An 18,096-nucleotide genomic window follows, 5' to 3' on the forward strand; every position below is an offset into this window, starting at 1 on the left:
AAAGTATTTTTAACTGAGATACCCATGCTAACCAAATAACATATTGCAGTCTCAGATTCACTAAGGTATATGATGGAGACGTGTACAATTTCCTACTGTACACTTACTTGTCATACGTCACGTCGTCATATGTCATGGGGAAGCTAAATGTGTAGCTTGTAACCTTTCATACTCTCCCAGCCATCAGGCTTGCTGGAGGCTTTCTCCATCAGATGGCAAGCAGAAAAGAAATCTTGGTTAAGTGAAAATGGTAGGGGTCTTGAGCATCTGTGGTCCCCATTTAGCCAGATCTTGTTATGTGAGTTATTTAAGCTCATATCTAGCTATTATTTATCTATGGCGCTAAGAATGACTTTTCTGTAGTGACACTGGCATCATTTTACTATTTCAAACATTAATTTATAGAACCTATGCACGCATTAAGCTGTGACCTACATGACAAGCTGGTGACGTACCAGACAGAATACTCAGCTGTGTGTTTCTCTGTAACTCTTATGTGTTTGAGATGGCTGATCACACTGAAGTTATGAAAGGCATCCACCAGTTCCCAGGAGTCCGCTATCCTGTCCTGACTCCTAACCTGCAGGGTTTCCACCGAGCCGTAAGTATGCAGCTGCTGATTTTTCTAAAATTCTATGCCTCTTATTGATTTAAAGATCTTTATAAGGTTAAAATGTTGTCATGTGTAATTCTCTTATACTATATAAATACTCTGCTAATGTACCTACACTAATAAAAAGAGATTAGAATCTAGGGATGGTGGTGCACACTTGTAATCCCAGAATTTGGGAGGCTGAAACAGGAGGATCGCAGTTCACGGACAGCCTCGGCTACTTAGTGAGGCCCTTTGCAACTCAGTGAGACCCTGTTTCAAAATAAAGAATAGAAAATAGGGATGGGAGTGTAGTTTGGAGGTAGAAAGCCCTGGGGTTCAATCCTCAGTACCACACACACACACACACACACACACACACACACCAAAAAAAAAAGAAAAGAAAAAAAAAATAAAAAAAGAAAAGAAAAAAAGAAAAGAAAAAAAAAACCCAGACATTAGAACCCTCATGACACTTTTAGAAATTAAAGTGTTGCATGTACAGGGTTCTTTCAGTTTAATCATTCAAAAATTAAAAACAAGCTGGCGTGGTGGCGGACGCTTGTAATCCCCAGGCTTGGGAGGCGGAGACAGGAGGAACATGCAGGTTCAAAGCCAGCCTTGCTGGCTTAGGAGGCCCTGTTTCCAAATAAAATATAAAATAGGTCTGGGAGTGTAGACCGGAAGTAGAAGGGTTCCATCCCCAATACCACCAAAACATAAATAAATAAATAAATAAATAAATAAATACAGAGAGAATTAAAATGTAAAAATAAGTCTCTCCATTTTGATGGATTTTTAAGTGTATTTTGTGCTTCTCTCTGAAATAGGCAATACAGAGCACAACTTAAACATTTCTTGATGCAATGCAGCATTATCATCCTTAATATTATTGGATCGGATATGTATTTTGTTTCACCTAAAAAATAGAAAAAAATATTCTCTGGTAAGAAAGAAAGCAAAAAGAAATATTGAAATGTTATCTTTAAGTCATCAAAAGCTTGGTATCAGACAAATGAAACTGTTATGTGAGATTATCATTTTTTAATTTTAGATAAATTGCCATAATACTAGATATCAACTACTAAGCCAAGCATGGGAGGGAGGGATAGGGAGAGAATGGGGTGGGGATTGGGTGGGGGCTGACTGGGAAAAGTGTGCATGTATGTCTACAAAAGTATGTATCCTACTATGATGTATGAATACAGTGCACCAATAAAAAAATAAATAAAAAAAATAAAAGAAGCTAATCATTGTCATTGTATGTACTTTAAATAACTTTTCTCATTTTTTTGGGGTTTGTTTCCTCTAAGTCTGCGTGATTTGGGGAGTTATATGATGGATTAAAAGTTTTGATGAGCCAGAGAGGATGGCACATGTCTGTAGCTCAAGTATTTGTGAGGCTGGGAATGAAGTATCACAGGTTTGAGGCCAGCCTCAGCAACTTAGCAAGACTGTTTCAAAAAAAGGCTGAGGGTGTAGCTTGGAGATAGAAAGCCCCTTGGCTCCATCCCTGGTGCCATACACACAGAAAAGTTTTGATGATTAGCGTAAAAGAAGCACCATTTAAATTTGAAGTAAAAATGTGTCCTATTATATGTACATGAATTTATTGCCAAAGTTCTGCAGTAGCTCCCCTAGTGTATAAAGTTGTGGATGCTGGTTACTGTATTACTTGCTAGTCTATATGTTGTCAGAACCATTAATATCTTTTTCTCACTTTTACTGTGTGAGGTGGTGCTAGGTAATAAGGTAATAAGATCTTTGTGCTACAATATTTCCATCTATAAAATGGGCCTAATGATACTTAATTTATCCTGTTCCGAAAAGGATGTGGAAAGTGCTAACTACAGTACTGGAAAATAGAGGGCAGTTAATAAAGAGAAGTTTTATTTTAGAAGTTCTGAATATATTTTGAATATGTATATATATGTATATATATATATATTCTCCAAAATATATATTATATATATGCATATATATGTGTATATATATATATGTATATATATTTTTTGGACCAATATATATCTGTAAATAATGGAGGAAAGATGACAAGATTGTTTCAATGTTATTAGTAGGATATGAGAGACAGGGGTGGAGAAATGTAGGCAGAGTGCTAGCGATACATGAATGGAAGGTCCTGGCATCCAGAAGAAGATGCAGGATCCTTGACTTTTGAAAATGCGTCATTGGAGAAGCCTGGGGAGACAGTAAAGATGACAAAGAGGCAAAAGAGAGTTGATTAATATTTTGTATTTTAAGACTGGCAAGAGGATTTGAGCCTTAGGCACTTAAGAGTGTGGTTGTGTGATTCAGGATATAAAAGAAGAGGCTAGGTTAGGAGTTGAAGGAAAGAAAGCTTTGGGCAAAATTTAAATGTTGGATTGGAAAACATTTTTCTATTGGATCGTAGAAAGAAAAGAACAGAGAACCTCTATCTTAATAATTTGTTTGAAAATAGTGTTTTCCATGGAAAATAAAGGTTTTATTGGGGTGACATTATTTTTCATAGTTAGGGTTAACTTATTTCTGAGGATAACTTGTTGAAAGGCAAAATTAAATTGGAACATCGCCCCTGTGTTTTTGGTACCTCATAGACTTACGAGTCTTGTAGTTTGTGGAATTATCCTGCTATTAAAGTATTTTTCCATTTCCAAAGAGCATTTGTGGCAAGATGAGGGGACTTGTTTCAAATATTAAGGCAAAAATGAAAAAGAACAAGACAGGTTTTCCAGAGCAGTTAATCTGCAATCCTTTACACTTTTGAAAACTTCATCTTGGGGCTTTTAATTATATTTTCTAGGTTGCAGCTGGAGCCACGGAGATATCAGTTTTTGGTGCAGCATCTGAGTCCTTCAGCAAGAGGAACATTAACTGCTCCATTGAAGAAAGCATGGGGAGGTTCGAGGAGGTCGTTAAATCGGCAAGGCTCATGAATATCCCGGCACGAGGGTATTTATGAAATACCACAAATACTGTTTCATTCGCTTCATTATGATCTGTCTAGACACTTGTGTAATTATAAAAGTGCACGTAGGCTGTCTCATTTGTACCTTACTTAACCAGGCAATCACAGTATAGTCCTATTTTATTAATGTCTTAAAGAGCTGTAGGGGGTTCTGAGTCTGCGGAAGGTGGGATCCCCCTGAAGCAGAGGCACTAGCTTAGCGTACAGTTCTGCCCTTAGCCATTGTAGGGACCCACAGCTGTCCAAGTCCACTGCCTTCTGACCCCAGCCTGGTGCTGTTGATAAATTGAGGGAATTTGATAAATCAATTGAGGAATTGATAAGTCAAAAAACATCCGAGTAGCTTTTAGAAAGGAATCATCTAGTGTGGTTCTCAAATCTGTTTTTGTTTTAAGCATGACTTTTTCTTCAAAAAAATTTAATTGGATAGAGTATATTGTACATAAAGTTGAACCTCTGAGCTTCTCGAGGAAGTTGGGTCCATCATTTCACCTATTCAATCTCCCCTTTACCTCTGACTTTCCTACTTTCTCTGGTTGATCCCAGAGCCCCTGCTTAGCACCTTGCAGGACACTCTTTAAAAACACATGATAAACTGCAGACAGAAGATGAATACAAATCAATTTTGGGGTTTCTTTATTTGATCTCATATATCTATTTCAGTGTATCTGAGATATCAGTCCTTTCCTCCTAGCCTTGCCTGTTTCCTTGTAGAAACCACATTTTTCTTGGTTGGAGCCATGGGCTTTTCATTCCTATAGAACCTAAATATTGGCCACTGAGGAAGAGAAACAGACCCAGGGTCCACAAAACCAGTTTTGTGCTCAGAGGTTTAGAAACAGTATACTAAATATGATTACCTTAGTTGAATGATGATATAATTGGCCTCTGAGTTCACTACTGGGGTTCCTAGCATGGAGCCACACACATATCAATGTCAAGATAAAGTAGCAGGAAACAGATAAAAAGGAAGGAGGCTCTGAGCAGGGCTGAGGGGTAGCAAAGGAGACGTGTGTCTTGGTTCTTGCCTGCTTCCCAGATGAACAGGTGAATTTTAAGCAGCCATTGCAACTCGGCGCACAGGAGTTGAAGCATAAAATAAAATGTTACCAAACAAAGAAAGGCATTAGTTCACATGCTATTGATGGGGTGTTTGTTTGTTTGTTTGTTTGTTTGTTGTTGGTTTTTTTTTTGTACTGAGGATTGAACCCAGAGGCATTCTACCTCCAAGTTACAACCATAGCCCGATTTTTTTTATTTTTTCTTTGGAAACAGGGTCTTACTAGGTTGTTGAGAGCCTCACTAAGTTGCTGAAGCTGATTTTGAACCTGCAATCCTCCTGTCTCCGCTTCTCAAGTACTGGGATTGCAAGCGTGCACCACCACGCCCAGCCTTTGGTATTCATTTTATACTTACACAAATATGATAAGCACACTCTAAATCTTCAAGTGCATAATGTTTGCAAGAGAAACCTGCGTGCTAGAAATGGATTTAGGTGTAGGTTGGACTTTAGCTGAGGTGAGCAAAGTTTGTAATAGCAGGAACATCAGCTAAGTAAATCAAGTGACTCAGCTTTGAGGGAGGATATTAGACAAGGAGTGGAATCGAGTCGACGTCCTTTGACGAGTGGAATTAGACCGTATCATAGCGAACTAGCTTGTCGGTTTGTTTTTCCATTTTAACATGTTTTTTCCTCTCCCCATGGTAAGTCTGCAACATGAACTTTTAAAAAAAATATGCGAATTACTTTTGTAACTAAAATAGACCTATTTCATGGGAAAAACTTGCAAGAAAAATTTAGAAACTAAGACAATGTATTTTCATAGGCTATTTGTTTTTAAGGTAAATTTTACATAACCATAATAAAAAAAGAATATACTCTAAGTTTCTAAATTCAAATATAAATGTTACATTGTCGTTTTTACCTTTTAAAGAAAGTGAGAAGATTCTACTCTATTTTTTTTTGTGTGTGTGAGGGGGGGGGTTAAGGATGGAACACAAGGGAATTTGACCTCTGAGCTACACCCCCTTCCCTATTTTTTTTTTTTATTCTTTACTTTGAAACAGGGTCTCACTGAGTTGCAGAGGGCCTCACTAAGTAGCTGAGGCTGTCCGCGAACCGTGATCCTCCGGTCTCAGCCTCCCACAAGCGTGCGCCACCACATCCGGCTTCTATTCTATTTTAATATGTTTAAAATATGAATTGTAAGTTCTAAAGTAATTTTCACTGGAAAGTTGAAAAGAACGTAACTATAGGAAGAACAGTACAGCTGCGTTTGGTGGTGTGCGCTTGCGATCCTAGTACTTGGAGTATGAGACAGGAAGAGCACAGGTTCGAGGCCAGCTTCAGCAACTTAGCAAAATCTTGCTTCAAGATGAAAAAAAAAAAGTTTTACAAAGGTCTGGGGGTACATCTTAGAGGTAGAATTCTTCTGGCCCAACCTCCAGTATAAATAAATAAATAAATAAATAAATAAATAAATAAATAAATGTGCTTACTCTTCAAATAGAAAATTTGTGAAATTTTTTAATGTTGAAAGATGGATGTAAATAAATTATATGAGATCAGCTCTTGACTGTTAGCTTTTAAGGGCATGATGGCATTTGCCTGTAATCCCAGCACTTGGGAGGCTAAAGACAGGAGGAACACAAGTTTGAGGACAGCCTCAGCAACCTAGCAAGACCTTGTTTCAAAACATTTAAAAAAGGTGCATGCTAGGACCCTCAACTCAGCCATAAAGAAGAACAGAATTATATCATTTTCAAGGAGATGGAAAGTCCTGGAGAGCATTATGTTAAGTGAGATCAGCCGAGCACAGAATAAGAAGGTACATATGTTCCCTCTAATATGCCCAAACTAGGGAACGTAGAGGATACCACTGGTATTCCAGGTAATGGAGGGAAAATACCAGCAAAGCTTGAATGGAAAGATAGGGGAGGAGGAAGACTGAACTTGATTAATGGGGGTCTACATCCGAATATGTGTAAAATTATGAATATGGCATGGTTACCCTGGACAATCATTGGCGGAAGGGGGGAAGGGAAAACAGGGGCAGGGGGGGAGGGCACCAAGTATAGTTTAAATGTATACCATTTATGTTCAATAAAAAAAAAAATTAAAAAAAGGTGCGGGCACACACACACACACACACACACACACACACACACACACAGAATACTTAATGTAATTGATTTAAAGTGCTCTTTATGTACACTGAAAACGTTGCCCCATCAGTAAAGGAAACTTCCTACAGTTCTACAACGTAAAATTGTCTAAGTCTTTGATAAGAAAGCTACAAAAGTACAAGACGGAGAAGTTACAATAAAACCAAATGAAGGTTTTATTATGGAATTATACTACACAAAAATATGTGTGCTCCAATACAGATTTTGTCCCGTTTGAAATCAATTTCTCAAACGCACCCTTCAGTCCGTGAGTTCATTAGTTATTGATGCATTGTACATCATTTTCTTCTTCCCTCACATTTTTATCGATTTCAATAAGATTTTACTTTTACTAGCCATCTAGATTTTAGAAACGCTCTATTTTCAGTGATCGGGCATTGTATCAGTGATGGGGCTCGTATCAGGAGAAGAGCCAGGATTCAGCAGTTGACACCATTACTGGTCAGGTCAGTCACCGCTTCATCTTGTCTTACCTATCAGCAGTTGGTGTAACGTGTCTGCTCTTGATAATCGTCATTGCAGTCACACTTAACGAGTGTGACGCAGTGCACATTTTGAAAGTGCTCACTAAAACCATTTTCATTTTTATAGAAATGGTAACTTTAATGCGGACTAGTTAGAAGCTTTCTATAGAGTTACGAAGATAGTGTCCAATTTCCCTCCAAAACACACAACTCACATACATGTGCATACATTTTTATACGTATTGAGAATGTTACATATGATATGAGATATGGGACACATTGTCAAATCAGTGGCATAAAATGCAGAGTCTCCTCAATGCTGCCCAGTGTATGGAACTGGACATGAACACTGAAATGTCTACACTTTGTACTCAGCTCTTCTTAATATGTAATTCATGGAATAGCTAAGAATCTAGGTTATCTCTCTGATATTTGTCTAAAGTAATAAAAGTTAAGAAGGCAAAGAGAAATAAATGCCTGTGGTGAATGTAATTATTTTCTCTCCCTTAATAAATGACATTTTTTGAAAGAAATATGTGTTATTTTGCCAGGATCCTATTAAATTGAAATGCCTCCAGAAGTAAAGCTGTACTCTAATATATCATATGGAACACTTAGGATTTATTGCATTTTGTCTAATGTGGATAATAACCTCTCTTGAATGAAGTCGCATGAATCAAACGCTCACTGTCTTTGTGAAAGTATTAATTTAGAAATAAAATTACCACTAAAGTTCCAGCGATTTCACTATTTATATGCTTATGAATGTGTTTTACTAAATCAAAGGCTAACAGCTCTCTTTATCAAAGAATAAACCATGAAAACTCTCTTATAAAGTGTCCCAGGAAAGCTCTCTTATGAAATGGCCTAGGATGATGGATCCGCGAGTAACGTTATCAAAGGCTGAGCCTACGAAAGTGTTGTTTTCACATATTCCTGGGAATCAAACAAAATGATTCATCCACTGTTTAACAAATTATGAAATACAAAAATATTTTAGCTGTGAACTGTACATGTTGTATTTCTTCCCAATTATTTAGAATAAAAGCAAAACGGAGAAACATCGGGAAAAATAATAAGAGCAAATTAAGAATTAAACTAATATAAGCCAGGCAGGGCATGGTGACACTTGCTAAAATTCCAGTACTTTGGAGTCTGAGACAGAGAATGGCAGGTTTGAGGCCAGCCTCAGCAACGTACTGAAACCGTTTTAAAATAAAAATAAAAAGGGCTGGGAGTGTAGTTTGTAGCTTGGAGGTAAAATGCCCTGTGTTCAATCTCTACTACAAAAACCAAAGCTAATAGAGATAATCACAGAGTTCTCTTAGATTCAGGAAAAATAAAGAAAATTGTAGGATGTTAATTCAGTCATAACTTGTTTATAAAGTGTGATTAACAGTTACTGATATTTAGGAGCAGGTGAGGCATGTGGTTTTTCTAGAGCCACAATAAATCCAGAATGCTCATTTTATTTATCTCTTAATCTACTATCACCTGAAACCAGCCAAATTCCAGTCTTCCTTTGAAGGTTTCCAAAAGAGATTACATCATATTTCTTTAGTGAAAGATCTTCACCACTAGGAAGTCCACCCTGTCCAATTATGTAATTGATTGCCCAAATTTATATCATTAATGTCAGATTCATAGAAGAGTGTTTCCTTTTTATGTATTTTGACTCAGTTAAGACAGATGATCTACATAATCTTAGACTATAGAAGACCTGGGAAGCTGGGCGTGGTGGCGCACGCTTGTAATCCCCGTGCTTCGGAGGCTGAGACAGGAGGATCACACGGGTTCGAAGCCAGCCTCAGCTACTTAGTGAGGCTCTCAGCAACTTAGTGAGACCCTGTTTCCAAATAAAATATAAAATAGGTCTGGGAGTATAGCCCGGAGGTAGAAAGCCTCTGGGTTCCATCCCCAGTACCACCAAAAAAAAAAAAAAAAAAAGAAGAAGACCTGGAAAAACAGAGCAGTAGGTTTCCTACCAAGGAAAATATTCAAACTTTACTTGAATTTTTCTACTTCCCTGTCATTATAACCACTCGTCTGGCTTCTGAAGCTCCTTATTTAGTGATTGTGTGTGTGTGTGTGTGTGTGTGTGTGTGTGTGTGTGAACCTGGGGCCTAGTGTACTCTAGGCAAGCACTCTACCACTGTGCCCCAGCCCTAGAACTGCTCATTTACTTTAAGCCTCAAACATACCTCAAAAAATGAGATCCCATCATTGAATCAATGGGCATGTTTCTTTTCTATTCTAAAGCCTGTAATGACCTTTGTGGTATATTTTCCAATCAACAGCATCTCTATAAAGGAGATAGGACAATATTTTCTTGTGTTTTTGTCTCCTCTTTTCCTCTGACAACTACTTCCATTGTTCCTGGAGATTATACTTCTGGGAAACAAACCTGATCTTGTCCTTAATTTATCTAATAATTTTGAGTGTCTTCAATTAATTTTTAATCTTCTCCAGTCCAGTATCCATGGTATGATAGACAAGAGCTCTTGCTGTCTGAAAACTTATATTCTGGTCCAAAGAACTGTGTTTCCAGCCTCACTTCCCACCACAGGGCTCACTTCATTCTTGACAATTAGATACATGAGGCGTTGTTTTAATACTTGCATTGTCAAAGAATCTGTGAGGGATATAAAATGGTTTTAGCGCTGAGCTGAATAGCTAAAAGAGCTTTGTCCAAAAGCTTAATAATTTAAGATGGAAAGGAATTATTGTCTGCAGGAAAGACCTGACTTTTATAGGAGGGTGAGTTTCTTAAAAAGTTCACTTATAGATATCTATTATTTTGAGCCTTTTAAACAAATTAGACACTCCTTGTTTGAAATGATTTAGGAAAATACATGAGAGAGAAGAGAGGGAACCAAGGAGAACTCTGAGATTTTGCCCGATTCTAGGAGTTCTAGGGATGATTAATGATTATTATATCAACACATTCAGATGGAAATTCAGTGACAAGTGCACTCTTTTACATGATGTCTACATATAATTCTGAGAACCTGGATTTTTAACAGCTGAGTTTATGTAATTATTCAAATAAAACTCTATATTCCATTGGTATTTTCTGCTTTGAATATTGCTATGGTTATGAACAGCTTCATGAGATAAGTGCCTGTTATTTTATTCCCATCTGCCATCGAGTAACATATCTCAAGTTGTCGTTATTAGAACGATAAAAATGTGAGTTGAAAGAAAATGTTCCAAAATCGAGTTCATTTGGTTGATGGTAAAGTACTTGTGAAAGTCGAATGTAAAGTGAAATTTCTTGATGCGATTTTGACTATTTCTTTATTTTCATAAAATGGAACTTAGAAGATGACTTACCCATCATATGCATGGGACTCATATTGGTCTGTTTTGAACCAGGTATGTGTCTTGTGCCCTGGGCTGTCCGTATGAAGGAAGCATTACACCGCAGAAAGTGACAGAGGTAAGATGCACCCGTAGCTTTTTGGTGAATGGTAAAATAATGTATATTGTTTTTTAAATGAACTTTTTTCCTTATTGTTTATTGGTTCTGCACAGCAAAGACTTAAGAGAGCCTCGAAGTGAGAGATGATCCCTGACAGGTGGTTGGTCACTTACATAATCAGTCGTTTTCACACTGAATACCTACATGTTGGCCATTACTTTTCAAAGTTTAAGGACAGTTGAGTCTTATTATTTGGGTGTTTTAAGGTAGAAGGAACAGGAACTTCTTTTTGTTTTTTATGTGGCTTTAACATAGTGAGAAATGTTTTCACTTCCCGTCAGGGCAGTTTGGATCTGCACACTTAAACTCTGCCTGTTTTATTTTCCTTCTTTTTCTCCTTTAAACATTCCCCTTTAGATCCGATAATACACTGCTTCTGTGTTTTTGTTCATTTGTGAGCCTATAGATCTTACCGTTGTGATTAAGTTTCTGCCCCCAAGAAATGTTATAGCAATAGATTGTAGTCATTAAGGATCTACTTACTGAAGTTTATAGTCTATTTCCTCCTTCATTATTAGTTCATACTAATGAATACAAAATACTCCACTTGGGTATTATAGCATGCTTTCTTATCTATCACACATTTGTATGTGAGACATATTAATAAGAACCTGTGGCTAAGGCTTCAACTTTTCATAAACTTAGTAATATGGCCACTGAAGCAGCAACATTGTTAGAAAATTCAAGTTCAGATGTGGACCCTCATTAATCAAGTTCAGGATCCACATCTGAATATATGTAAAATTATGAATATGGCATGGTTACCCGGGACAATCATTGCTTTATTGCTGGGAGGGGGAGGAGGGAAAACAGGGGTGGGAGGGGGGTGAGGGCATCAAGTATAGTTTAAATGTATACCATTTATTATGAATAAGACATGGTTAACCTGGACAACCATTGGTGGGAGGGGGGAAGGGAAAACGGGGGTTGGGGGGGGGAGAGGGCACCAAATATAGTTTAAATGTATACTATTTATGTTCAATAAAAAATTGTTAAAAATGTATACTATTTATGTTCAATAAAAAATTTAAAAAAGAAAAGAAAAGAAAATTCAAGTTCAGATAGGATAAACTTCCAGTTAATAAATGGCTAAAACCATTCTCCTTTTGTGCAACTACTCGTTTGAAATCTTAAATTTACTGCATCTCTTTCAAAAGAGAGCTATCTCACCATTTCTTCTAGAAACAAGACCCTGGTACATATGGGCAGATATGTTATAAAATAAACTTAGATTGTGAGTCCTTCACTTGCAAGGCATACTGCCAAGTTTCTGTTCTTAGTCTGCATGCTTAATGACATATTGTCCTCTACTGACTGTCTCAGGCCCCACACAATTTAGGACCTCCTCTGCCTAACACCAGATTCCTTGATTTTCTGCCTTTTGCCCTGCTCTGCTTACGGATGACCACACACTCCCTTCTTGAACCAGAATGCTTTAGTGCTGGATGAAAAGAGTCCTGTATCCTCCATGTTGAAAGGATTGGACATTCCTGGATAGCAACCACGTTAAACGGGGCCTTTTCACTCTCCTAGGACATTTTGCGGTGAATTCACTTTTTCTTTGAAATGACTGTTTCCATCTGTAATTACTTTTTACTGTCCTCTAGTTTTTCCTTTTTCTCTCCCACCACCCCTTAGGATTGCTTTCTTTTAATTTTTTTTTAAATTGGTGCATTGTAGTCATACAACATGATAAAGTTCTGAATGATAGAGTCAAGCATGCACACAGAGGGACTGTGAGTCTGCCACACCGCACCCCATCTCGGCCCTGCTCCCTCCTCTTCCCCACAGAAGATTGGCATTGATGATTCTGTGTATGTACATCCAATGAAATGAGGTGTTTTCTTCATCAGCTGTCCCTCCCCTAGACCCTCTCCATCACTCCACTGGGGCTTCTCTTTTTCCCCTGGGGACCCTTTACATTTGGCCAAATAAAATATAAAATAGGTCTGGGAGTGTAGCCCAGAGCCAGAAAGCCCCTGGGTTCCATCCTCAGTACCACATTGTTCTTTGAAAGTAACAATAACCAGGTTTAAATAGACCTTGCAGATTACCTTGTAGAAGAGCATCCATTTATGAGCCAGAAAAACGAGGCCAGAAATATTAAGTCACTGCAGCAACTGCAAAGCTGAAACTGCTACCCCTGTCTCCTGACCTCAAGTACAGTACCGAAAGAAACACTTCCAAAGCACATCTCCAATGTTTCTGCTTGACTTAAGTGTTAAGAAGTACGGCCTCCCAGAGTTGAAATTGTAGCTCATTGCTTCACAACTGAACCGAGAAACGGGGAGATATTAAATAGATGTGGCTCTAAGGGCAACTTGAATATTAGAAAAAAACATAATGGCCATCATTCTATTCAAAGTTTCCTGCAATGGTCAGAATTTAATGAGCAAAGGAAAGGACTAGAAAACTAGCATGTATTTTCCCTGGAGAAACTCTGTTGTGAGCTTTACCTCTAGATGATGTTGGTGGAGGAACAAGGTATGAGTCTGTCGGATTCCTCTGTTTTTCTAGCATGTCGTTTTTCTCAACAGGTATCTAAGAGATTGTACAGCATGGGCTGCTATGAGGTCTCCCTGGGAGACACCATTGGAGTGGGGACTCCAGGGAGCCTGAGGAGACTGTTGGAAAGTGTCATGAAAGAAATCCCACCCAGTGCGCTGGCTGTTCACTGCCACGACACCTACGGACAGGCCTTGGCAAACATCCTCACGGCCCTGCAGGTACTTTGAATTCTTTATCATGCATCAGAGTATGTCATCTTACTTGTAATATAAACATGCTGAGAGTTTTAGTGGGATAATATTTATAGAATACTATTATGTATTCGATGATACATTAAATTACTAAGGATATATCGATTGATTCTTTATTGGTGCATCATAATACATACATACATCATAATCATATATACATAATCATACATGGTGATGCAGTTCAGGGTGAAGGAGGACCACATGCACACAGCACTCTTTGAGCCCTCCCCAGCTCGCGCCCCACTCGCTCTCCCTCCCCACCTTCCCAGGCTCCACACGGTGAGGTGATGGGCTTTGCTAAGTTTGTGTATGTGACTCATGTCCATAGAGGTGTTTCTCTCTTCAAGTCTTCCTCCCTTCCCCCACCCCCTCAGTTAGGTCCCCTCCTCTACCACACCAAGGCTCCTCCTCCTTTGTCTGGAATCTGATATTTAGGCATGGAAGGCATTCCGGAAGTATTTGCCAATTCTACATGCTTTTAGGGCAGTGGAGGCCTCATTGTTCTTAATTTGTGTTGATAAATTTGTGAATCTGTTCTTTTTAAAGAAATAATCCTAGTAGTACGATGTCTAAATTCTACATGCTCTCAACCATCAAAATTAAGAGGTGGAAATATGATGATACTTTGGGATAAAAACACAAAAGTAGTGTAAAAGTAGTGTGGTAATCATAGAACTATCGCTTTTTGATAATTTAGTGCTCAATGATAGGTATATATGCATCCAAAATATAGAATATTTTAAAAGGATTTTTTGATGTTGGCAATCTCACTTTTGACAGAATCTCTATTTTTCAAACTAAATGTATTCTATTATATGATTAAACAAAACATACCTAGAAAGTTGAGGATAAAGAATTTTGCACTCAATTCTGTATTGTTTTAAATGTATTTATTTAAAATCATACACATAAGCAGCATTTTATGAGTATTATTTTTAAATCAATGTTGGTTCTTAAATTCAGCTAAGAATAGATTCATTTTCTGTCCTTAGACTTCAAGATTTTTAACAATTTAAAGGTAAGATTGCAGGGAAGCTTCTTACTGGAGCTGAAAATCAATATGAAAAGCTCAATGTCACAGCCCCGAAGTGCACAGTTGCTTGGCAGAGGTTAAAAAACAATAAGAAGGAAGCCGGCGTGGTGGCACACACTTGTAATCCCCGCGCTTGGGAGGCTGAGACAGGAGGATCACACGGGTTTGAAGCCAGCCTCAGCGACTTAGTGAGGCTTTCAGCAACTTAGTGAGACCCTGTTTCCAAATAAAATATAAAAAAGGTCTGGGAGTATAGCCCGGAGATGGAAAGCCTCTGGGTTCCACCCCCAGCACCATCAAACAAAACAAAACAACAAAAAACAAAAAACAAAACAAAAAAAACAATAGGAAGGGCAAACTCCACAAAAGCTCATTTTTAATTTTTAACATATATGCACAATTTTTATTTTACATTATAATGGATTAGAGAACTAGACACCATCACTTCAGGAATGTCCAGCTGCAACTGTAACTTATTATACTTCCAAAATTGGTCCTGTGTTCTTTTTCTCTCTCTCTCTCATTCCCTCCCTTCCTCCCTTTTCTCTCTTTACTTTCTCTGTACACATATGTCTTCTGTACGCTAATTCTTTATATAATATTTTATTAATGAATGATGTTTTAATTCTTATGGATAAAGAACTATAGTGCAAAACCTAGGAGAGGCTGGACAGCCCGGGCTATAGTTCTTAGCTGGAGACCTACTATGAGTAGGTTTCTTGCAGGTACTTAAAAGCTACAGAGCTCAGCGGGTTGTGTGTTTAAAGGACCATGGATGTTGGGTTTTCCCTGCAGGCTGTGGATAGAAAACAGAATGGTCCTGATGCTACACAGGGCAGGACATTTGTCCTTGAGGATGTCCAGGCAGATGTTACCCTGTGTTTCCAGGGTGGAATGGTAGCAGGATGAGAGGAACTTCATTGTGAGTGTGTTGTGAGGGTAGCCGCTGAGGAATTCTAAGGAGACCTTAAACCTCAGATCTTCAGATTCTGTGCCAGCTGCTCCAAAGATGGTCCCTACCCATTTGAAAAGGTCGTCTGATTCAGGGAAGCAGAAATTCCTTTGTTACAAGACATCATGAAGGTCATCAGCTCCTGCGGTAGCCTATCGCCCCCAGGGCCCTGGGCAGTGCCCCCGCTGGTCTTGACTCCTTTATCCACCGCAGTGACACTGGGTGGTGGCAGCTTGGGCAGGGAGACAGAAACTCAGAGAAAGTGATGGCAACTGCCTCATTGCCCCATCCTCTTCCTTCTGGACTCTGCCCCTTGGCATCTAAGTCTAAGATATGGCTGATGCCCCATTGAGGTTGTAATGGTTAAAGAAGGCCCAACTGAGGAAGCAGGGTCCTGTTTTTCATAATAACCTTTCAGTCAACAATGGACTATATTAGTGATGATCCCGTAAGATTGTTGTGAAGCTAAAACGGTCCCATGGCTGAGTGATATATGGCAGCCATCCCGCTGTTCTACTGTAGTACATTGCTCAAGCTTTGTGGGGATGCTGGCATAAACAAGCCTACTGTGCTGCCAGTCGTATAAAAATATAGCAACTACAATTATGTACAGTGGGTAATGCTTGGGAATGATAGCAAACAACTATGTTAGGGACTTTTGTATTTACTATCCTATAATTATTTTCTTCTTGTTGTTTTTGGCAGTGCTGGGAACTGGACTCAGGGCTTCCTGTATGCTAGTCAAATGCTTTACCACTAAGGTACACCCCAAACCCTACCATTATTTTTAAGTGTACATTACTACTTACCAAAAAATACTTTAAAGCATTATGCCCTGCTATGCCAACAGCAGTGATGGTGTGACTCTTCTACACCACCTAGGCTTGTGTAAGTATATGTTCTGATGTTTGCCCAAGGACAGAATCACCTTATGCGGCATTTGTCAGAAAGTGTCTCCATCATAAAAAGATGCATCACTGTAATTGTGAAAATCAGATCTAAAGATTTATGAAGAAATGGTTTCTCAATGAGGTGTGTTTGTGTAAGTGTGTGCTGTGTGTGTGTGTGTGTGTGTGTGTGTGTGTGTGTGTGCGCGCGCGCGCAATGGAATACCACTTATACAGAATGCCCTGGAGAATAAGAGGATTGTATGCTAGGAAGTGAAATTTGAACACTTAGTTGAATTGTATCTATTTACAAAAAGATGAGGACTGAAATCCTGGGGCCCTTTGGCATCATGTAACAGTCACACAGGGGGACAGGAAACAATCTCTAGCGCAAGCAAGACAGGGAACATGGACGGGAATCTGTATAAGGCCAGAGCTCCCCAACAACCGCACCTCTGTCAAAGGGTGAACCCGAGAAAAGCTGCTCGACAAAAGGAGAAGGCGGCATGTTCATTAACCTTGACCATGAATGGAGACAAAATACAAGGTCTCCCTTTGTACCTCCTAACCTTTCATAGGTCCTCATGTGGGTTTAAGCCTCGAATTAACATTGCCTGGACAGTTTCAAAGACCCACGCATAGAAAAAAATTTTCTGATAGTTGAAGATCAGTAGAAAACTCAGTTGCTAAGAATGTTTTTTCTGAAGGAACACAAGTTCAACACAAGACAAACTGAAGGGTGTGTGTGTGTGTGTGTGTGTGTGTGTGTGTGTGTGTGTTTAGAGGGATGGCTCTTCTACATTTTAGGAGCTCCCATGAAGATTAGTAGAAAGTCTGTCTAACCATCTGTGACTATGTTTTCTGAATTGTCCCCTATATACACAAGCTGTATTTGTATATGAGAGACAACGGGACGAGGGAGGCCAGGGGCCGAGGACAGCAACTGGATACTTCCAGCTTCATGTGACATTGCCCTGGAGTTTAATTTATAGTCACAGTGTAAACACAGGGATAAAAGGGGAACTGTGGCTTGTATAATAAGTAATGTGGCGTGAGGCCAGAGAGGCCACTGTAGAGGAGCAGTGGAGAAAACAAACAGAGATGCGCCCAGGAAACTGGAAGTCAAGAACTGTACAGCTTTGGATCATTTCTTGTCACCCACTTTCACAGAGTTTCATAAGACATTGACGATCCAAAGAAAAAATCTACACCCCTGCTTCCTTGAGTCTGTGTTTACCTGAGACCATCTTTATAAACGTTTGGGAACGTAAATGTTTCATTAAAGGGGACTAGCTGTGGTATTTGGGATGTCACTGCAAATGCATACCTGTCCCCAGCAGGACTGAGTAAGGGAGCCGCAGCAACAACAAAATAATCAGGTTTAACTTCAGGGGAGGAGAAAAAAATGTCTTGGGAAAAGCTCTCAGTGTTTAAATAGAAAAGAAATCAGAGAAAGCCCAGCTTCATTATGAGCAGGGCTAATCTTGGCTTCATGAAGAAATAGACATCGTTCTTTAAAAAAAAAAAAAAATGGAATCTTTGAAGTGGCTTTTAGTAAAATTGGTGGTTGATGTGGGGTGGATATCATTTGCTTTAATTTAGGGGTGGAGAAAGAGTTTACGGTGCTCCAAACTGGAAGTTAATATTTAAGACAAGGAGTCATGTAATAAGGGGAAACTTGGCCACGGTGGTAGGAAACAAAGGCGAGTTATAAATGGAACGTCCCCCTCTCTTTGGAAAGCACAATCTAATCATGCAATAGAGGGATCTTTCT

The 18,096-nt window shown here is 38.9% G+C and overlaps 1 protein-coding gene across 6 annotated transcripts in view; it reads left to right on the top strand.

Moving 5' to 3' along the window:
- Positions 1 to 18,096, top strand: part of HMGCLL1 (3-hydroxy-3-methylglutaryl-CoA lyase like 1) — a gene marked incomplete at both ends in the record, with an annotated part of 131,796 nt that overhangs the window by 55,183 nt on the left and 58,517 nt on the right. For 4 of the 6 annotated variants that reach the window (XM_080700270.1, XM_080700272.1, XM_080700273.1 and 1 more), the window contains 4 exons: positions 506 to 601; positions 3,396 to 3,544; positions 10,586 to 10,649; positions 13,229 to 13,417. In XM_080700270.1, coding sequence (XP_080556396.1) covers positions 506 to 601; positions 3,396 to 3,544; positions 10,586 to 10,649; positions 13,229 to 13,417 — 498 coding nt within the window. The remainder of the gene's footprint in view (positions 1 to 505; positions 602 to 3,395; positions 3,545 to 10,585; positions 10,650 to 13,228; positions 13,418 to 18,096) is intronic. The other 2 variants (XM_080700271.1, XM_080700274.1) reach the window with 2 other exon arrangements.

The sequence above is a fragment of the Muscardinus avellanarius genome, assembly GCF_963383645.1.
Source record: "Muscardinus avellanarius genome assembly, chromosome: 8".
Taxonomy (NCBI): domain Eukaryota; kingdom Metazoa; phylum Chordata; class Mammalia; order Rodentia; family Gliridae; genus Muscardinus; species Muscardinus avellanarius.